Genomic DNA, 22,240 nt, shown 5'->3' on the forward strand with positions numbered 1-22,240 from the left:
TTTGTAGTTGTTGTTGTTATCCATTAAAATCAACCTGTGATGTGGTTTCTAATTTCTTTTGGTCTGAAACAAGTTTAAAACCTTGAAAGCTGAAAATTCCTCCCAGTGATGCAAGCAGCCTGACATAGCAGATGCTTCCCTAGTGAGTGCTCACCCCACATCCCATTTTGAGGGGATGTTTCTAGTTGCATCATGTTCCAAGGACTGGTTTCTACTCAGTGCAGTTGCCGCCCCTGTACTTGGCAAGTCACTGTTGGCGGACAACCCCCTCCCTTGCCCCACTGGCAGATGGGAGAGGTAAACTAGGAAAACAGCCTGTGTTGTGTGAGACAAGATCTACTGCTGCTCTGGCTGGCTTAGCGCTTGATACACAGCTCAGGCTGCTCTGAACTAGTGCCTCAGCCTCACAGTGCTGAGATTAAAGGTATTTAATGCCATGCCTGGACTTCCTTCCAAATACATGAATCTGATTCTTATGAGGCACAAATGATGCATATAATTCTGTTAATGGTTATAAATTACATGCATTAGGGGGCCAGAGAGATGGCTCAGCTGTTAAGACCACTGGCTGTTCTTCCAGAGGACCTGGGTTCAACTCCCAGCACCCACACACGATGGCTCACAATTACCTGTAACTCCGGTTCTAGGAAACCTGATACTGTCTTCTGGTCTCCAAGGGCACCAGGCACACATGTGTATATAGATATACACCCCTATACATAAAAGAATAATTTAAAAACTTAAAAAATTACATGTCCTAATTTTTACTTAAAGTTGCTTTTTATTGGAGTAGTCTTCAAAATTACGGAAGTAAATTTATATATCATTATAGTTTTAGAATTTTTGTTTTTTGAGATAGGGTTTCCTGGTTCTCCTGGAACGTGATTTGTAGGCCAGACTCACCTTGAACTCACAGAGATCCACCTGCCTCTGCCTCTTGAGTGCTGGGATTAAAAGCATGTGCCACGAGCTGGGAGGCAGAGGCAGGCAGATTTCTGAGTTCGAGGCCAGCCTGGACTACAGAGTGAGTTCCAGGACAGCCAGGACTATACAGAGAAACCCTGTCTCAAAAAATAAAACCAAAAAAACCAAAAACAAACAAACAAAAAAGTGCCACCACTGCCTGGGTTGTTTTTGTTTTTAAAGGTTAGGGCTAGCTTGGGATTCCAGTGGTACTGGGATGGCCTGGACCTTGCATTGACCTTTCTGTCTCTTTTGCTCAAATCCTAGGGTTAATTACACTTGACTCAGATCTTTAAAGTCACCAGAAGCTCCCCTTAGGCTTTATTTGAGTCCCACCCCCCACAACACCCTTTAAGATGTTCACTGTGACTATTAACAACAGGACATTGTGATTATTTACAATGCATATTCCATTATTGACCTTTTCAGTAAAAATGAAAAAATTAAATTGATCTTGTGAAGATAACATTTAAAATGATCATAAATATAAATAATAAAGGATATAGCTTTTTTCTCTTTAGCCCTATTCTTAAAAGGTGGTCATTGATTGGGGGGCTTACTTCCACATTCTCAATACTCAGGAAACTAAAACTGAGGCAGAAGAGGCTGGAGAGATGGCTCAGCGGTTAAGAGCACTGACTGTTCTTCCGAAGGTCCTGAGTTCAAATCCCAGCAACCACATGGTGCTCACAGCCATCCGTAATGAGATCTGCTCTATTCTAGTGCACACATCCCTTTTTACCCCTCTCAGAATGCTGTTTAAGTTAAACTCATTTGGAAAGGTTTCCTTTCTATGCTTTTGCACATAACTCAGATATATTCTAAAAGCAAGATCTGATGGTGGCTGGACATCGAATGGGAGATCCAGGGGCCTCTATGTTCAGTCCCAGGCTCCACATAAAATCAGCAGACATGCCTGTAATCCAACACTTGGAGGTAGAAGGGTGAGAAGTTCAAATACAGCCAGTGATTGAGGCCATCCTTTGCCCCAATGAGACCCTGCTTCAAAAACACAAAACAAAAACCGATAGAATTTTATGCTTATGTGACCGATGATTGATATTTATATTAAATAGTTTTAACATTCCCATTCAAAAGAGGCTATATGACAAGCAAAATAGGTAGAATTTAGATCTTTCAGAAAAGTGGTAATTCTATCCTATTTGACTTAGTGTTCTCTATATTTTTTCTCTTGAAATGAGACTCCTGGTACTTACTTCTATCTTAGTTCAGGTTTTACTGCTGTGAACAGACACCATGACCAGGGTAACTCTTCTAAAGAATAACATTTTATTGGGGGGCTGCCTTACAGGTTCAGAGGTTCAGTCCATAATCAAGATGGGAACATGGCAGCATCCAGGCAGGCATGGTGCAGGAGGAGTTGAAAGTTCTGCATCTTCATCTGAAGGCTACTAGTGGAAGACTGGCTTCCAGGCAGCTAGGATGAGGGTCTTAAAGCCCATGCCCACAATGACACACTTCCTCCTACAAGGCCACATTCCCTAATAGTGCCACTCCCTGGGACAAGAATATTCCAACCACCACAATATGTATACAAACATAGCAATTAAATGTGATTATTAAGAAATAAAAGGAAGAAAGGTCACTACAGTTCTCTTAAGAATTATCAGTCATGACTTAGGTCTTTTACTTTGATGGACACCATGGCCTAGAGCAACTTTAAGAAGAAAGGATCTTTTTGGTTCACAGTGCCACAGTATTGTTCATCATTAAAGTAAGGCAGGACAGGAACTCTAACAGGACCTGATGCAGAGGCCATGGAGCAGCTTATTGGCTTGCTCAGCCTGCTTCCTCGGAGCACTCGGAACCACCAGCACGGGGATGGCCCCACCCACAGCGGGCAGGACCCGTCAGACACTAATTAAGAGAAAACCTCTACAGGCTGGCCTGGAGCCTGATGTTATGGAGTCATTTTCTCAATTGAGGTTCTGTCTCAGATGATTCAGCTTGTGTCAAGTTGAAATAAAACTATCTAGCACAGTCACTAAGTGCATTGATTGTCAATAATAAGATTGTCCAATTTTATGGCCTGGTGAGAATGTTTCACTGAGCACTGCATTGAGGGCTGGCTCGGTGTTGAAGGCATTTACCTTTCTCCATCACCCCCATGTTGGGTCTCGGCTGTCTATCCAGTGCCTGGGGATCTGATGCCCTTTTCTAGCTGGAGAAGCGACTTGGAGATTAAGAGAGCACTTGCTGTGTTTATGGAGAACTGGGGTTTAGTTCCAAAATACACACACACACACACACACACACACACAGAGAGAGAGAGAGAGAGAGAGAGACATACGTCAGACCACAACCAACTATAACTGAAATTCTAGGGAATAAATCTGGTGCTCTCTTCTGACCTCTGTATGCATATATTGCAGGGGCTCTTGGGGATCTCCCTTGAGGTCTAATTGTAAAGACAGAGACATTTGTATAGTATATGGCTATTGGCCTTTTACTGGGACTGACTCCCAGCTACAAGCTGATTAAACCCAACTTCCTACCACTGCATCCCTCCGCGTGGTTCTCTTCACCTCCCTGCTTCTGTCCTCTTGTCCGGTAGATCCATCCCTGCCTTCCTGACTCTCCTTTCTGCTATTCCTTCTGCCCCAGCTCAGCTGCCAACTCTTTTAATTCTTTAAAAAGCCACATTTCAGTCGAGACCAGTCTGCAGCAGGACAGCGCCCAGTCAGTCCATCTCTTTGGGTCCCTGTGGGAAGGGCTATATGAGCTTCTTCATGGCAACTTACTTTTGAATACAATAAGTCCAGAGAATCATCTTTTGGGAAGGTACGAAAGGACAAGCTTTTACATATAGAAAGCTGGTAATGGACTGCTGAAAAGACAATACCATTATCCTGCCAGCACTTAGCTCTCTGCCTACACAGCAACTGACAATTAAAAATACCTGGGCCTGGTGGTGGTGGAGCACACCTTTAATCCCAGCACTTGGGAGGCAGAGGCAGACGGATTTCTGAGTTCGAGGCCAGCCTGGTCTACAGAGTGAGTTCCAGGACAGCCAGGGCTACACAGAGAAACTCTGTCTTGAAAAAACCAAAAGTAAATAAATAAATAAATAAATAAATAAATAAATAAATAAATAAAAATACCTGGGACACACCTACAAGTCATTTGATATGTGAGGGAAAGTCACCCCAAAGTGCAACATTCCAGCAAAACATAAACATAAAATTCCTTAAAAACGGCTTTAAAAATCTTTTTTAAAAGGATGTTTGCCCACATCAGTGATTAAGAAGTCTGTTAGTGGGACACTGTGGCACACAACTCTCCCCTTGTAATGCAAGCAGGTCACTGCTAAGTGCTACCTAGCCTTTCTCTCATGAACATGACCCTTTGTTTACTTTCAGTCTCACTGTGTAGCTGTGACTGGCTTGGAGCTCACTATGTAGACCTGATTGGTTTCCAACTTGCAGAGATCTGCCACTGCAGGTATTCAAGGTGTATGGCACCACTCACAGCTCAGAGGTTTTGGGTTGTTTGCTTGTTTATGTTTTATTGAGACTGGGTTTTTCTGTGTAGCCCTGGCTGTCCTGGAGTTCACTCTGTAGACCAGGCTGGCCTCGAACTCACCAAGATCCACCCGCCTCTGCCTCCCAAGTGCTAGGATTAAAGGTGTGTCACACCACTCCTGGCTGGGTTGTTCGTTTTAAGATTTATTTTTCATTATTTTTAATCATGCGTAGGTGTGTGTATGTGTGCGTATGTGTGTGTGTGTGTGTGTGTGCATATGTGCACGTGAGTGCAGGTGCCTGCACAGACCAGAAGCAAGGATCCCCTGGAACTGGGGTTACAGATGATTGTAAGCCACCATGTGGGTGCTCAGGAAGACAAACTTCTTCAGGACAAGCGTACACGGGTAGAGAGAAGGGTGATCTTCAGGCAATGCGGCCCATGGATCCCCGGACTTCATCCTGTTGCCTCTGAATTCCAGCAGATAGATGACAGCGCTTTTGAAATCCCAAAGATGCTTTTTCATGGTCTATTGTTTCTCCCTTTGTGCTATTGCCTCCGATGTCACATAATTAAGAAAACTGGAATTCATAGCACTTTTTCAAAGTCACTCAGAGTCTCATCTCTAAAGGTGAGAGGGCTTTGTAGCCAATTGTGCTGGCTTTATAGTTTCTTGGTTACATGAAAAATGTACTAGGATTTAGAACCAGCACTTTTTCATGAAAAGATTTGAAAAGCACACACACACACACACACGCACACGCACACACACACCCTACATAGTTTAATACTGCCGTGCATCCTTCTAGCCAATAAATACTCACTGTGCTCCTGAATGTCAAATAACCAGATTTTTTTAAACTTGGTATTGAGAATACAATAAATAAAACAACTCAATTCAAGTTCCATGGAATCCAGTCAGGACAGAAGACTAAAAAACAACAAATACAACTGGTAGCAGATACCAAGGAAGTAAGAGAAAGAGACCAGAAGAAGCAGTTATTTCAAATCATGACTCTCATTTCAGCACTCAAGAGAGAGAGAGAGAGAGAGAGAGAGAGAGAGAGAGAGAGAGAGAGAGAGAGAGTGTAATGTGTAACCTCTCTAATATGAAGACGTGAATAGTTACCAAATGAACCACTATATGGCTGCATGGAATATGATTTTATAGGCAAAAAACTCAAGGTAGGAGCATGAATATTGACGGAGCTACAGGTAAAGCCAGGTTCTCGAAGCAAAACATGGGAATGAGATGAGTAGAAGGAAGCAAGATGGCAGATTATGGGAGGAGGAACCACAGGATTGACCTAGATCTTGCCTTATAGGTCATCAGAGAAACAGGATAAGAAAGGAAGGCTATAGATTTTAGACAAGTCCCAAATAACTTCTTGGTCCATATTTTGCCCATTTTAAAGATGTACTGAAAAACAGTGATAATAATAGAGATGATAATAAAAGAAAGAAAGAAAGAAAAATTTAAGAACGTGAAGAAATCAGCCCTTCTGGTGGCGCACGCTTTTATCCAGCATTCAGGCGGCAGAGACAGGTGGATCTCTTGAGTTCGAGGCCAGCCTGGACTAGAGTGAGTTCCAGGGCAGCCAGAGCCATGTAGAGAGAGACCCCGTTTGGGGTGGAAAAAAATTGAAATTGATCCATCATATAAATAGATAGGTCATTGCTCATAATTTCTTTTATAAATTAGGCTAGCTGCAGCAAGTCATATGAGACAACCCCATGAGGATCACGTTCCCCAGGTATGGAGGTCCTGGTGCTAGGAAGAGCAGGGCTTTATAGAACACATGTGGTTAGTAGGGTTAGTACCCATCGACCAATGGGTAGCCGAGGATCCGCAGCCTCCAGCTTCAAGGCGGGCAGCTGCCCTACAGGCGCTCTCCCGGGGTTCGCAGCAGGGCGAGGACTTTGCTGCACTGGGCGCCTCTGACTCCCGGCATGCCTTGGGTGTGGGCCGGGTGTAGACTCCATTTCCCAGGCTGCCCCGGGCCTCGGCCACGACGCGCCGGCGCCTATAAGAGGCAGAGCGCTGCAGCCGGAGCCTATTGTTAGCCGGAGCCGGGATGGTTCTGGTCTTCGCTGCTCGGGGAGTCGGAGTGCTGACCCGTCCGCCCCCCGCCGCCTGCCGGCCGGCCCACACACCCTGCAGCCCCGGGATCCACGCGAAAGGCCCTGGAACCGGCACGCCTCAGTCTCCCCTCCTTGCACGGACTGAGTAGGCAGCGGGGGGCAGCGGAGACCGTGACGGGGGAAGCGGCTGCGGCGGGGCGGGTAATGGGCCTGGGGTGTGGGGCGGAGGGGTTCGCCTCGTCCTTGCCTGGCAGCAGCTCTCGGGCAGCAGTGAAGCAGCCCTCCGGCGCCGAGCTGTGCGGACCGTGGAGGCGGGGGGCGGGGAGCCGGGAGCCGGGGCGCCTCTGGGAAGAGGCGTGGGAGCTAGGGGCGCCGGGGACGCCGGGTCGGGCTGCAGGCTAGCTCGAGGGACGGATGGGCGGCTTGGAAGCCGGCTGGATTGCGGCTGACGGCTGAGTTCGGAATGGAGTGGGCAGTGATGTAGGATGGAGGGAAGTGAAGGAAGGGGAGGGGGACTGGAGGAAAATGTGGGAGGAGTGGTTGGGAATTTGTGAGTAGCAGGCAGGAGGATGTGGAAGGCTGTGGGGACTGCAGAAGATCGAAATGAGCGGGAAGGGTAGCGGGAATTCGTGGGTTGAAAGCTGAAGGGTTCCTCGGTGCTGAGGGGAACTGGTGACTTGGCATGTCCCTTCTGCTCTTGATTCCCGATGTCTCCCATTTTTCTGGCGTTGTGTGCAAAAATGAGAGCATCACTTGTCCCGGTTGCTAGCTTGATCCTTTTCACAGGCCTAAACACGCAGCCGCCTGCCATCCATCCTTTGAGTGCTATGGTCTTGATTCACCCTTTTAGAAGGGTTGAGAGGGACAGTGTGACACAGAAATCATTCTTCAGTATGAAAGGTTAGAAGTTATCCCCAAGAGATGACACTGTTCCCCTTGTCCTCCAGTTTTTTATGGTTAAAACCCCAGCCGATTCACATTCTCCTTTTCTTCGGTGGCTTTAAATTTTACAAATCTCTAAAACCAGGGTGTTGGTATGTGGGAGAGTTATAAATGGCGATATCCTTCAGAGGAGAGTTAATGCAGCATCATGTTCTAGGTCTCTCACAAAGCTCTTGTGTCTTCCCTAGGATGTGGCTTACATGTGGGAAGCCGAATTCTAACCTAGTGTTAGTAAACGGGTAAAACCTGGGGAGTGGGGGTGGGAAGGAGCCTTCCTTAGATGCCTAGCTTACGTAGGAGGTTCACACTGAGTGCCTTTCCACTTCCATCATCTTGGTGATCGCAAGGACACATAGAGCTATAAGATAGTATTTTCGAATCACTCACAGTATCTTAGAAAGGGGGAACAGGGTAGAGCATTTTACTCAAGTTTACTGTGTGGTGCAACAGGAGCAGCCTCTCTACCCCAGTCGTGGCTGGTAGTCCTAACAATCCTGTAAGAGGTTCCTTGACCTTTAGCAGAATATTGGGTTCTAGTTGGGTGGAAAGGTTCTTCCCTGTGAGGTGTAGCCTGTGTTAGGATTTTGGAGTCATTTAAGAAAAAGCTTCATATGACCCAAACTTTATAAACACATTTGTGTCCAGTTTTCCCTGAACTGTATTTGTTGTTGTTGTTGTTGATGACGATGGTTTTTGAGATAGTGCTCCTCTGCATAGTCCTGGCTGTCTTGGAATTCACTATGTAGCCCTGGCTGGCCTGGAACTCACAAGAGATTCACCTGACTCTGTCTGCTGAATGCTGGGAGAATGCATGCTTTGCCACACCCGATTTTTGCTGTTCTTATATAAGTTGGGATTTGAGGTTTGAGCCCTTATCCGCCTGAAGAAAGCTCAGACCTAGTACTGAAAAATACAGGCCGGTTTTATTTGGTGCTGGCCTACTGTCATCTTCGTGCTGTAGCTGTGAACTATATATGAACCTTCGGGAACTGTTCCACCAGAAACAGAAAACACCATAAGGCATGTCGTCAGAATGTGTCATTGACTTCATTTCACGGGCGTGTGAAAGCTTTTAGAGAGAGGTACATTATTTGTTGTTTGAGATGTTTATTTAGACGGTTATTCTGACCCGCATTTCTAGTCTTACTTTGGTCATTTCTGTACAGGTTTCAGTGCTTGGATATAAAACTTAATAAAGTGGAGGGGCAGGAGGGAGTTGAGACAGGGTTTCGTGTAGTTTTGCTTAGTTGCATACTGGCTTTGTTGCCAGGGATGGCCTCGAACTCCTGCTCCTCCTGCACTTAAGTGCTGGGAATACTAGCAGAAACCATCATGTGAGGGTTAGAGTATCTTTTGAACTCAGGCACTGATCTTTTTACCAACGGCTAAGAGAATCGTTGAGCCAGTGGGAATAACTTGTTTCTACTTTGGGTTTAAGAGGATGTTAATGTGAATAAAAAAAAATATGGAACTTGTTCTCGTGGTTACCATAGTAATGAATTAAGAGTTCTTCTAGGCAGTGTGGAATTAGGCAGGACGTTCGTGTTACCATGAGCGTCTTTAACAAGTCAGGCTCGCACCAGAGAAGGCTGAGTTGGAACATAAGCTTGCACTGTGTGCCAGGAGTTGATGATGGGGATTGAAACCTTCAGGGCTGGAGGGCCACACTTGGTGCACACCCTGGAGAGGCTGAAGCAAGAGGACCGAGTGAGAAGCAAGCTGGAACTTCATGCAGCTGAGCTAGCCGCTAACTTAAAACAATGAAAAGAGTCAGTTCTACAGGAAGTCCTGCTCACATCCTGAGTGGGTCAGGAGAGCCAGAACAGTGGAGTCTTGGGTTTTCCTGAGTGCCATCGGTGAGATGGACCTGCTATTGTTCTGTGGTGCTGGGAATTTGAAGCCAGAGAGGGCTTCAAAGGCATGACAGGCAGCCACTGCGTTACAGAGCTATGTCCCCGTCCTTTAATAGAATAGGTCATATAGGTCAGTATACACACGATTTACACCTGACTATCCTTGATCCTTGGCAGCTTAAGAAAATTACTTCTTGCTGGGCAGTGGTGGCGCACACCTGTAATCCCAGCACTCTGGGAGGCAGAGGCAAGCGGATTTCTGAGTTCGAGGCCAGCCTGGTCTACAGAGTGAGTTCCAGGACAGCCAGGGCTATACAGAGAAACCCTGTCTCCAAAAAACCAAATCCAAAAAACCAAAAAAAAAAAAAAAAGGAAAATTACTTCTTACATCTTACAGTTTCCCCTCCCCTCCCTTTCCTGCTTTCCTGCCCACCTCTGTCATTTGCCCAACCCACAACCTCAGAGGTGGGAAGACATGGAGGGAAGGGCTCAGACGCTCAAGGGCACCGAGTATCCCCGATGACCTGACCGGGTACCCTCAGGGGCAGCTGGGTTAAGATTTGGGAGAGTTTTAGTAATGCGTTTACGATGCGTTTGGCACAGATCCAAATCCATGTGATTTAAAAAATGGTTAAAGGAAATCCACGCCACCGGAAGCAGAGGGCCCAAGGAAAGAGGCAGAGCGAACATTTACTTCCAGTCATAAGTCCCTGAGTGCTTCCGGGTTGAGGATCAGCCATTTTTCTAGAAGTATTAACTAGAGTTCGGTTAAATTTGAAGGGGCACTTATGCTTTTTCCGAGAAAGCGGGTTTTTTTGCTCTGTTGGTTTCTCATGTAGTTGAGAAGGCATGGGGGAGGGGAATTCAGCAGACAATATCCTCCTTCCCGCTATAGTATCCACATGAATATTTAATGACAAAGGTGCCCCCCCCCCCATGCTCCTTCACCCAAAATAGAATGGAATGAGACATTTGTTAGCTGGAAGGAGATCATCTTTAAGCCCAGCTAAGATCTTAAACCATAAAAAGTCCCTTCACTCTCTTACCGCTTGTCTTTTGCTGACCTGACCTGTGGGCAGAGCCTAGGAACACAGCTCATAGCTCATTTGATTCTTTTGAAACCTCCTAGATTTTATGTATAGTGGCGTTTTTATCTGCATGTATGCCTGTGAACCATGGTGCCTGCAGAGGCCAGAAGAGGGTTTCAGATTCCATGGAACTGGAGTTAGAGGGTTGGATGCTGGAACCGAACCCTGGCCCTTTGGAAGAGCAGTTAGCACTCCCAACTGCTGACTGCCGGCCCTTAATTAACTTATATATAATATTTTTAGTCAGGTTCTATGTATCCCTGGCTGTCCTAGTACTCACTATGTAGGCTCGGCTAGCCTCAAACTCACAGAGATCCACCTGCCTCTGCCTCTCAAGTGCTGGGATTAAACGCTTGTGCCACCACTGCCCAGCCTTGATTATAATGCTTAACAAGCTCTTTTTTTTTTTTTCAAGACAGGGTTTCTCTGTGTAGCCCTGGTTGTCCTGGAACTCATTCTGTAGACCAGGCTGGCCTTGAACTCAGAAATCTGCCTGCCTCTGCCTCCCAAGAGCTGGGATTAAAGGTGTGTGCCACTACCGCCCGGCCTTAACAAGCTCTTGACTTTAATTTTTCTTCTTAGTTAAATGTCCTTGAAGGATGTGCTTGTTTGAAGGTTAAGGCACCTGAGTTCACTTTGTGACATAAGTGTAGAATTTTTTTTTATGTGATCTGAGTAGATATTTTAGGAAATTCCCAAAGCGCCCACCAGGTTTGGTTTAAGTTTGTAGAGCTGATCGAAATTGCAACTAAAAGATGGAGACCAGAAAATCCAGATGTAGCAAATACCTCCTGTCACCACAGTGCATGCTGGGCAGCAGCGCTGCAGTGATGCAGCCATGTCTGCATGTTCTGGGCAGTGCTGTTCATCCTGCTGCATAATTAGCAACTAGTGAGCTCGTGGTGCAGAGAGTCCGGTGCCTCATCGTGTGTGGGATGTCTCTCAGCCGTTTTTCCTGGACAGATTTGTCTCCTTTAGGAGCTTACACCCAAAGATGGAGAAAGGGAAAGGCTTGTGCTTGCCGTGTCTGTGTAGCAGGTAATTCTCTTCCTGCTTTCCTTTGATGGTTTCTTTTCAGAGGCCAGAGAGTGTGAAGCTCTGTTTTCCTCTGTGCACAGAGAAGGATGAGAGAGTGTCAGAGACTGAGAGAATCTAGTTTCTGTTTCATGTGTTGTGCTGGGATCAAACCCAGGGCCTTGGGTACACCAGCAAGCACTCTACCACTGAGCTGCATCCACAGCCCCGATTTCTGGGTTTTGAAGCCAGTACAGATTCTAATCTTGGCTCCTTTAGTACTAAACTTGCCCTTTCTGGGAGGCTGATGAGACACTTCACACTTGTGAAGATCTGGGTCAAGGGTTTTCCTGACTGCCAATGTCCTTCAAAATTGAGAGCCTGGAGCAGGATTTCCCAAAGTGTGTTCCAGAAATTATCTGCCCCCTAACATGCCTTGGAAACAGTGGGTTCCAGAATCTGGTTGTGAAACACCACAGTTTTCTTCCAGCCCTTACCATGATGATATGTGTATTAAAAACCCCTAAGAGGTGCTGCTTTAAGTAGTCTTCTAAACTATTTTAATACAGAAGTCCTAGTTTCATTCAAAAGGCTATTAATATCCAAGGAACTAGTGTATTTAAGATACACTCTCGGGGACCTGCCAGACTATATTATCTCTGGGATTAACTCTTGGGTCTGGCTTTGACCCAAGGCTATGCTGTTTCTGATCTAGTCTCCCAGTGATACTTTGGAGTGCTCTCCCGTGTGATCAGAAGGGCAGTGAGCGGGAGCTTGGGCCAGTGACTCCTGTGGCTAGCAGGATTGAATGTGAGGCCATCCCAGCACTGGGAAGGCACTGCTGCAAACGGATTGTTCTAAGAGTAACTGTGGTCTGAGGGGCTGAAGGAAGCAAGTAAGAGGGCGCAGGCCAGAGAAAGGCCCGGTCAGAGAAGCCGGTTTCCGTGCTGGGCCAGTTGCTCAGCTTGTCTGCGGTGAGCGTGTTGTGGGGACAGACTTGCCAGCTCTGTCTTGGAACCACACTGCTGACTATTGTTCTCCCCTGGGCAGAGTCCTCATGCTCCTGGCTACCTGGTGGTGAGCAGCTGGGGGCCATCGTGCTTGGCTCCCTGAGGAAAACTTTGGAAGCCAATGGATGCCTTCTCAGGCTCAGGCCTCAAGAGGAAATTCGATGATGTGGACGTGGGCTCGTCAGTCTCCAACTCAGATGATGACATGTCCAGCAGTGATAGTGCAGACAGCTGCGACAGCCTTAACCCTCCTACGACTGCCAGCTTCACCCGTGAGTGAGCTGCCCCTTGTGCCTGCTCCCACACCACTCAGGGAGCCCCTGCAGCCAGCCCAGGGACTCCACCCTTTCCACGACATGGGCTTGTGTTTGGAAAACCTCACTGCTCCGATAGCAGAGGCTAAAGTGTAATTTAGTCTACTTATGTTGTGGTTTGGGTGCCCTGATGGTTGGGATTTGGGGGAGGAAGAGGAGCACAGAGCTCTATGTTTACCTCAAGTGACTTGCCCAGGGGTTCAGAAACTGCAGCTGGAGCAGGAGTGTTTGATTTGGATGCCGAGCACCTCCAGAGGTCTGCAGTCCTGCTGTCTCCATCCTATAGATCTCCAAGGGTTTGAACCCTGACCTGAAAGCCCTGAGCGGTGCCACTGCTTCAACAGAGCACACCTGGCAGCTTTGCCAGTGGCACCTGTCCTGGGCACAGTGGCTTCTCACAGCTCTCAAGCTCAGAGTGAGGGTCAGGCCACTGCTGGGCTTGTCTGCCTGCGTGAGCGGTGTGCTTGAGTGGCTGCAGCGGAGACCGCATGGCCTAAAAAGCCTAAAATATTTATCATCAGGCCAATTAGAGAAGATCCCCCACTGTAGAGGAATACTGTCCAGTTGAATTTCCTCTGTGGTAGAAATGTTCCTGTCAGCACAGTCCACTGGTAGTTATTAGTCGCATGTGGCTGTTGAAATACAAACTGAAGAGCTGAATTTTTAAAATTTAGTTTTAATTAGTTTAAATTATCACATGGCAATTTTCTTTTCTCCTGAAATAAACACCTAGCATTCCCCAGTTGCTGTCTAAAAATAGGTCTTGTGGCTAGCTATGTAGATGAAGTCAGTCTGGAGGCAGCAGGATGAACCAGCTGAGGTTCAAAGCTCCTTCCACTTTTGCATATGACTTAAGATTGGAACTAGCCTCACATTTGGGAGAGCGTCAAGAGCCTTAATGGCTGGCCAAGGGCGGGCAGGGTCCTGAGCTCGCTGCCTCTAGATTAACCCCATGTGCTCTGTTCACAGCAACGTCCATCCTGAAGCGGCAGAAGCAGCTGCGGAGGAAGAGTGTCCGCTTTGACCAGGTGACTGTGTACTACTTCGCCCGGCGACAAGGTTTCACCAGCGTGCCCAGCCAGGGTGGGAGCTCCCTGGGAATGGCCCAACGCCACAACTCCGTACGCAGCTACACACTTTGTGAGTTTGCACAAGAACAAGAGGTGAACCATAGAGAGATTCTTCGGGAGCACCTGAAGGAGGAGAAACTTCATGCCAAGAAAATGAAGGTGCGTGTGGGGCGTGGGATCTGGTGCTTCCTGAGTGTCGAGGCTAAGTGGGAACCCTGTGTCCAGTGAGGCTGATCTTGGCAAGCAGAGAGTGCAAGCTCTGTTTCTAAGGAGAAGTCTCAGCTTTTCAAATATGGTCTCCTCTTGTCCTCTCTGATGGCAGTGTCCACCAGAGGTAAAAACTACCTTCTCTGCACAGTCCCCTGACTTCTTGTTACAAGAATGCTTTTTTAAGCATGACATGAATACGCAAAACTTCTCAGGTCTGTCACCCAGAAAACACCAATCTCGGGGTATCAGTGGTTGTTCTGAGTAGAGCAGGTTCCGGGTCTTTTATGAATCTGTGCTGCCCTCCGTGGTCTACACATCATCATCCCGGAGGCTGGCACAGTCCCCTCGGAGCAGAGAGTAGCATTATTCCATGACTAGATTCATAGACACAGACACCAGTAGGTGCCGGAGAGATGGCTCAGCACTTAAGAGCATTTGTGGCTCCTACAGAGGGAACGGCTGGGTTTGGTCCACAGCGCTCACATGCTGGTTCACGTGGCTGGACCGGACTTGCTTTGTAGACCAGGTAGCTTCAGGTCACTGATAGATATCTGCCTTCCTCTCCCCCAAGTGCTGATATTAAAGCATACACTACCAGACCTGGCCAAATAAATCAGTCTTTAAAAAGAAAAGAAGGCCCACCTACTACATACAGCACACTGGCAGCCCCAGACGACTCATCTCAGACACCCACGTTCCGCCTTAGCGCTGTGACACTCTGTCAGTTTCTGTGAGTCCTTAGATTCCCCAGAGATGAGGGTACAGCTCAGTGGTAGAGCACTCACCTGGAGTGCTTGAAGCCTCGGGTTAGAAAATATGAACGAGGATGAATTTCTGGACCCAGCCACGAGGTAGCTGCATTATTTCTAGGGTGTAGACAAACTGAGGCCTGGCAGAGTAGGACCACCATGGCAGGAGAGGGTAGACACCAGGCCTCACTAATTTCACTCCTTGCAAGCTCTCAGTCTGCTCCTAAGTCCTTACACCTGTTCCTCAACAACAGTGACATTCGGCCTTCCCTTTCTTCTGAGGAATTCACTGACCTTGTCACCTTTCTGTTTCTATAGCAACAGCTAGACAAATAAACATGCTTGTGCTTTGCAGTGAAGTTCCTCTGCCCCTTTCCTAGAAGACAGCTCCCCCACGGGAGGCAGGGGAGGGATGCCTCCTGAGCAGGCCACACTGAGTGCACTGGCAGAGGAGGGCGGGAACCTGCCTTCCTCCCCAGCAAGGCGTCCTGTCCTCAGCACCTATAAGGGCACAGTCTTGGAATTACATACATACCGTGTGTCTTGGTGTCATTCAATAGTTCTTTCCCTTTGGGGCCCTTTCAGTCATCTGTTAGAGCACTGTAGCCTTTACTACATATAACTTTCTTTCTTTCTTTCTTTCTTTTTTTTTCTGAGACAGGGTTTCTCTGTATAGTCCTGGCTATCCTGGAACTCACTCTATAGACCAGGCTGGCCTCGAACTCAGAAATCCGCCTCCTCTGCCTCCCAGAGTGCTGGGATTACAGGCGTGCGCCACCACTGCCCGGTTTACATATAATTTTCTAATATTTCAGTTTTGCTTGTCCATATGGGATTTATTACTGTAAGTGGTTTGGATTGGGTGGTGGGTGTTTGTCAGGTTTTGTTTGGAGGTGGGTCTCCTGGAGTCCAAGCCAGCCTCGGACTTGCTGTGGAGCAGGGGATGGCTTCGAACTTCTGCCCTTCTGCCGAGCGCTCTTGCCTCTACCACTTCCTGAGTGCTGGCATGTTAAACATGAGCCACCCACACCTGCCCTTACTCTTCTCTCCCCAGAAATATCTAGCTGTCCCAGCACCGTCTGATGACTGGACGCATTGCTCTGAAGTGCTCCTGTGGAGACCTGAAGTCTCTCCTCTTCCTGAGGGCTTTCCTTTGGGAACGGCTGGAGTGCTGGGGACGAGCCAGTTTTGTGACACAAATGGGAACAATCCTAAGGTCTACAGAAGGGAGCCTGGCAGTTGCTTGCCTGGTGTGTAGGAAACAAGACTAAAAGCCTGTGTGCCCCACTCAGTGCTTCGCAGGAACAGTGAGGTGCACCGCTCACTGTGCTCAGCTCGGCTCAGGCCTGTTGCGTCACCTCTCTCAGGAGCTGGTCCTGCCCAGCACTGAGGTGTCTGATGAAATAAGCTGAAGGCTCCAGCTGCTGAGCTCTCAGCTTGCTAGCAGCTTCCAGAGCCCCAGGGCTGGGCCTCATTTTCTTTACTTAGATACTCTAGTGAGCTTGAAGAACTCATTCAGCCAGAAACTGTCGCCAGCCTGTCCTTCTACGAATCCTGCCTGCCTTTCTGTCCACTTTGGTGTAGAAAACCCAGCTTTCTGCTCCTAGATGGCACACATGGTGTTGGTCACACCGCCCTGCCTCACACTGTTTTCTTTGATGTCATATAAACAAGGATTAGGAGGAGGAGGGAGTATACTTCTCTAGAGCTGTGCTGGAGTGGTGTTCGTAATGTTAATGGCAGCTGCCTCCTCAGCACTGAGATAGATGCAGTTCTTCTGAGCACAGATGATGATCTACAGTGTGGGGACCCCAGTGACAAGCACCTGGGGGGGGCTGGTGCTGCCTCCAGTGTACCCTTTTTCTTTGAAGGTAGTTTCGGGTTCTACAGGGTTCACATTGAGGGTGTTTTGCAAGGTTGCCACTGTCCGCCGCGGAACACCCAGCCGTTGGTCCACCACTGGCTCCAGTGCAGGTGACAGTTGAGAAATGGAGGGAACGTTGTGGAAATGTTAAGCGGAGGCGTGTTTCACACCCTCTAGACAGGCTCTTGCTGTGGTGCTCAGGGGCCTGAGCAGCTGGGTTGGCAGCTCTCTGCTGCCACACCTGGCAGAGACTGGTTTTTGAGGACCTAGAACTCAGAAAGGTGAGGGCATCCAGTATGGCAACCATTAATTATTTTGGCTACTTAAATATAAAATTAAATAAAATCAGTTCCTCGGTCTCCACACTTGTGGTGCTCAGCTACGGGACAGCACAGCTCCCGTCACTGCAGCACTCGGGACCCTCTAGTCACGGTTGCTGATGCTCCAGAGCTGACCTTGTCTGTCTCCCGGCAGCTGACGAAGAATGGGACCGTGGAGTCAGTGGAGGCCGACGGCTTGACACTTGATGACGTCTCAGATGAAGATATTGATGTGGAAAACGTGGAGGTGGACGACTACTTCTTCCTTCAGCCCCTGCCCACCAAACGGCGGCGGGCGCTGCTGAGGGCTTCTGGGGTCCACCGGATTGATGCCGAAGAGAAGCAGGAACTTAGAGCCATCCGTCTGTCTCGGGAGGAGTGTGGCTGTGACTGTCGGCTGTACTGTGACCCTGAAGCATGTGCCTGTAGCCAGGCTGGGATTAAATGCCAGGTCAGTCATACACCAAGGTCGGGGGTGTGATTGGGTGCCAGGCAAGATAGAAAGCTTCCTTCTCATCAGGGGTGAGGGATCCACAGCCCTCAGAGAAACAAGCAGAGTGGGTCCTTCAGCTGTGGACGTGACTGCTGTCTTTGCTGTTGTCTGCCTCAGAGGAGACAAGCAGCAGCAGCAGAAGGAAGAGCAGGGCCACTATGCTTACATTTGCCAAGTGTCCGGTTAGTAGGGGTTCCGTTAGGTAAGAGGACAGAAATGAGGTAGCCTGTGCACTCACTTTGCAATGTGGCATCTTTTTCCAATTTTATAAAAATCAGAATAGCTTTGAGATTCTCTAATTCAGGACCAGACCTGAGCTGGCACTTAAATCCTTAGTTTCCTCAATGAATCTTCTTGTTGGCATTCTAAGAGACTGTTTGGAATTCCCATTTCCCTGGAAGCCCTCAGTGCCCAGACAATGAACTACGTGAACTTCCTGCTGAGGAGCCTGCTGTTGAACCCTTCAACTCCTCTCCTTGGCTTTATTCCGTAAGAAAGCTGTAGTAGATCTAGCCAACATTTCTTTCCCGAAGTCTCATGTTCAGCCTGTTATTGACAAACTGAGAAGAGTCCTAGGAATTGGTGGGACTGGGGAAGCTTTCTTCTGGGGGAGGGGAACCAGTCTGGTCTGGGAACTGAATTTGCTTTATAACCAAGGAATTTGAACTCTTGGTCCTGCTTCCACCTCCAAATTCGCCATGCCTCAGGTCTCGGGGAAGAGCTTAATAAGGTGATATCGTAGAAGGTGTGTTCTTACTGTTTGCTGTGTAATTTTTCTGAGTTTTGTTTTGATATTAAGGAGAGAGAAAGAAACAGATAGCACCTTTCTTCCTTCTTTCCTTTCTTCCTTTCTTTTTTTCTCTCTTTTCTTTTTTAAAACTGTGTAGCCCAGACTGGTCTGGAACTTACATTCAACCGCCTCAGCCTTCTCCCACCCTGTGCTGGGATTAAAGGCATGTGCCACCGCACCAGCACATCTCCTTTCTAAAGATCCCTGGCAGTAAGTAATTATCTTGGCCACTGCTTCAAAACTACGCTGGTTGATCTCCAGGGAGAAGCAGTTGGTGAGGTGCTGGTCACAGTGTGAGCCTTCAAGTTAGCACCTGAGCACTAAGGCACCTTTGTTTAGTTTCCCTAGAGTGTATTGCATTGAAGTAGCAAGATCTCCACTCACTTTCCATGCCTGTCGTGCAGAAGGCTTGGCCCAGCCTTTTGTCTCAGTGAACCAGGTAAGTTCTGGAAGGCACAAACCTCTTCTGCCCTGAGACCTCAGCATTCAGAGGGAGCACTAGACTTTCTAACTGGAAGGAGCCTTTGATGTGATTCTTTTTTATTTAGAAAAGGAAACAAATCCCAGGGGAGAAAATAAATGACTCTCTTGAGATGCCACCACTAATTAATGGCTGCGCTGAAGCTGAAATGCAGATAGTCTGATAACCAAGCCTAGTGCTGTTAGCTTGAGCTGCATGGTATGTTGTGAATTGGTGGCGTCTCAAGTCCCAGCCGCCTGTGTGTGCCAACTAAGGCCACCATCTATCTATACTGTCAGAGCTCTGGTCTGACCTTGCCACACCCTCGTGTGCCCCCCTCAGGTGGATCGAATGTCCTTCCCTTGTGGCTGCTCCAGGGATGGCTGTGGGAACATGGCTGGGCGAATTGAGTTTAACCCGATCCGAGTGCGGACTCACTACCTCCACACCATCATGAAGCTGGAACTCGAGAGCAAGCGGCAGGGGAGCCGCCCAGCAGCCGCCGAGGACGAGCCCCTGCCGGGAGCACGGAGCTCGGAGACACAGGACTTCCAGGAGTTCATCGCTGAGAATGAGACTGCGGTGATGCATCTGCAGAGTGCCGAGGAACTGGAGCGGCTCAAGGCTGAGGAGGACTCGAGCGGCTCCAGCGCGAGCCTGGACTCCAGCATGGAGAGCCTGGGCGTGTGCATCCTGGAGGAGCCCCTGGCTGTTCCCCAGGAGCTGTGCCCGGGCCTCGCAGCCCCTGTTCTCATCCAGGCTCAGCTGCCCCCAGGCTCCTCTGTCCTGTGCTTTACTGAGAGCTCGGAACACCCGGCTGCCTCCCCGATGAGCAGCCCGGCTTACTTCAACAGCGGGCCTCTGCTGTACTACCAGGTAGAGCAGAGGCCAGTCCTGGGAGCGAAAGCAGAGTCTGGTTCAGAGGAAGGCACAGCCTCCTTCCCCAGGGAGAAAGATCTGAGTGCTTTCTCCCTCCCTGTTACCTCACTGGTGGCTTGCAGCCCTTCTGACTCAGCTGCTCTCTGCAAATCAGAGGTGGGGAAAACACCCAGTCTCAACAAACTCTTGCCCGACGACTGTAACCGTAAGGAGCCCGAGAGGGAAGGCTCGCACCCCTCGTGGTCTCCCTCAAGCCTACCCTTCCGAACGGACAATGAAGAAGGCTGTGGAGTGCACAACTCCCAGCAGAGTGAGGACCGGACCCCTGAAGACTCAGCCCCGGAACTCCCTCTGGCAGTGTGACCTGAGACAGTGTCCATTCTCTATTTATTATCTAATGCCATTTCAGAACAAGACTGCTGCTCCCAGGTTACTTTGTTGGAAGTCTTAGGAAATGGGTAGGAAAGGATTGTTAGTCACGTGTTTTCTGAGAGAGCGTTCCCAGGAGACCAGCCCCAGCTGCAGTATCCATGACTGCTCTTTGGGCCACCAGAACAAAGATGTCAATCACAGAGCTGCGCAGCTCAAGCAGCTCCTCATGCTTAGTGCCAGGACCAAGGATGCGAGCAGCTCCCCGCACTACACACTGGCTCCTCAGACAGCCGTCTTCTTGTAGCAGCCACACTAGTGCAAAGCCACTCAGCTGAGTGTAGGACGGAGGGGAGGTTCCAGAAGAGTTGCTGCTTCTGTATAAAACTCCCAGGAGTTCTAGACGTTGATTCTGCCTTTTCCCTGCCCCCTTAACTGATAATAAGTTAATTTCCAATGAGTTTGGTGTTCCCTGACCTGATCTGCAAACTGGGGATCCCTGGTCTATACCTGGGATCTTTCTTTCATATGTGCTTTGGTACGACAGTGAAACTTCTGTCTTGGAAGGGGAAATGCAGGCTGGGTAGGGATGTGGTACAGAGGGAGACTTGTGCATCAGGCGGGGTTCAGTCTGGAAGATGGCTTTGTCGAGTTTGCTCTCTCACCTAGTGCAACACACACACACTCACAAACACACACACTCTCTCTTTTTAGGAGATCTTGATTCTGCTCTGAACACAGCACTACGGGTCATCGTGACTGAGGACTCTCCTCTGTACCTGCCCTCACAGCCATTCTTGGTTGTGTGGGGTTAGAAAGCTCTTTAGAGTTTACAGTTGAACCCCAAGAGTGGCAGGTGTTTATTGGAACCTTCCATCTTGGAGGTTCATGAGAACTGGAAATCAAACTGCTTCTTAGTTAGGACATAGGAGTCCCACATTCCAGAGGATTCAGGACCTCATTATAATAATGAAATGGATGCCTGGGACTCAGACTCAACACTTACCTCAGCAGAAGTGCTGCTTCCATGAGCTCGGGGAGTTCCAAGGTCCAATCCTAGCACTGACCTTTTTATTGGCAATGTTACCCTCTGCCTCCTGGTTAAATGGAGGCAGAAGGAGCAAAGGAACAAAACACTTTCTTTTCTTTACCATTCTCTACTAACCAGGAAAGAAAACAAACTTGTATTGATTTTTTTATTTTATTTTATTTTATTTTTTTGAGACAGTGTGTTCCTAAATAGCCCTGGCTGGCCTGGGACTTGCTATGTAGACCAGGCTGGCCTCCAACCTGTGGTGGCCTCCTAATCATGCATCCTAATCATGCATCCTGAGTGTTGGGACTGCAGGTATGCATCTCTTTACTCAGCTTTATCTATTTACTTCTTTTTGGTGAGATAATAAAGCCCTGGTGTCATAAACAAACTTTAGTGTATGTGGCAGCAGAAACACCTGAAAAATCCCTAAATCCCAAGCCGGAGGACCTTGTAGTTAATGCAGGTGCTGGTGTTTAGCCCATTCTGCCACTGTCCCTTCTTGAGTTTGCTTAGGTTTTTTGTTGGGGTTCTTAAGTGAGTGCATAAGCCCTCTCTCCAGTCTCACTAGTTATCTGAAGAGGTCAAGGTGTTCTGACCCCTAGCTAGAACTCTCAGACTCAAAGACTCAAGCTTAGCTGAGACGTGTTGATGGAAAGAAGACCCTTTGAAAGTTTCTTGGACAGGAGGGGACTCAGCCCCTTCCCTCCTTAAGACTCCAACTTTCTTAGCTCTTAGATTTGGGTTTTCATTAAGAAACATAAAGATTAGTCAACCCCAAGATATTTGATACTTCTCTATAACTAATTTCTTATTCTAAATGCATTTCATTAATTCCATGTTGATTCAAACTGACCCCAACATCTGAGTGCTGAACTTAGTGCTGACTGATGTCAAGCAAGGAACCCCTTGTACAACTTGGTCCGCCTCAGCTCTGGTGCTACCTGAGTCGGACAGGATTCATGGTTCCTGGTTGCCGGGAGGGCTGGGCCTCAGTCCAGGCCTAGAACTGTGGTGCACTGCTGCAGCCCCTGTACACATCATCCCCTCGGATTCTACACACAGGTCAGACTCTCAGTGTGAACCCAAAGCTCATCTGGCTCTCTGAAAACAACTTTTGTTCTTTAGGTTCTTTACATTGTAATAATGCTGTATTTAAAGAGAATATTTAAATGTAATATTAAAGAAATATTGGAAAGAATGGTGTGGGGTTCTTTATGTTACTGCAGGTAAGAGAGAGGGCACTTCACTCAT

The 22,240-nt window shown here is 48.2% G+C and overlaps 1 protein-coding gene across 2 annotated transcripts; it reads left to right on the forward strand.

The window, feature by feature from the left end:
- The first annotated feature begins 6,486 nt into the window (after positions 1-6,486).
- On the forward strand, positions 6,487-22,181 carry Csrnp2 (cysteine and serine rich nuclear protein 2). Of its 2 annotated transcripts, none has more exons than XM_052161087.1 (5): positions 6,487-6,729; positions 12,476-12,707; positions 13,719-13,978; positions 17,117-17,413; positions 19,048-22,181. In XM_052161087.1, exons 2-5 carry the CDS (start codon positions 12,557-12,559, stop codon positions 19,945-19,947), a joined length of 1,608 nt encoding a protein of 535 aa, XP_052017047.1. In that variant the 5' UTR covers positions 6,487-6,729; positions 12,476-12,556; the 3' UTR covers positions 19,948-22,181. The 2 variants fall into 2 exon arrangements, with proteins under 2 accessions (XP_052017047.1, XP_052017046.1); XM_052161086.1 differs by having other exon boundaries at positions 6,487-6,673.
- Positions 22,182-22,240: the final 59 nt, after the last annotated feature.

This window comes from Apodemus sylvaticus, chromosome 17 (assembly GCF_947179515.1).
Source record: "Apodemus sylvaticus chromosome 17, mApoSyl1.1, whole genome shotgun sequence".
NCBI classification, from domain to species: Eukaryota; Metazoa; Chordata; class Mammalia; order Rodentia; family Muridae; genus Apodemus; species Apodemus sylvaticus.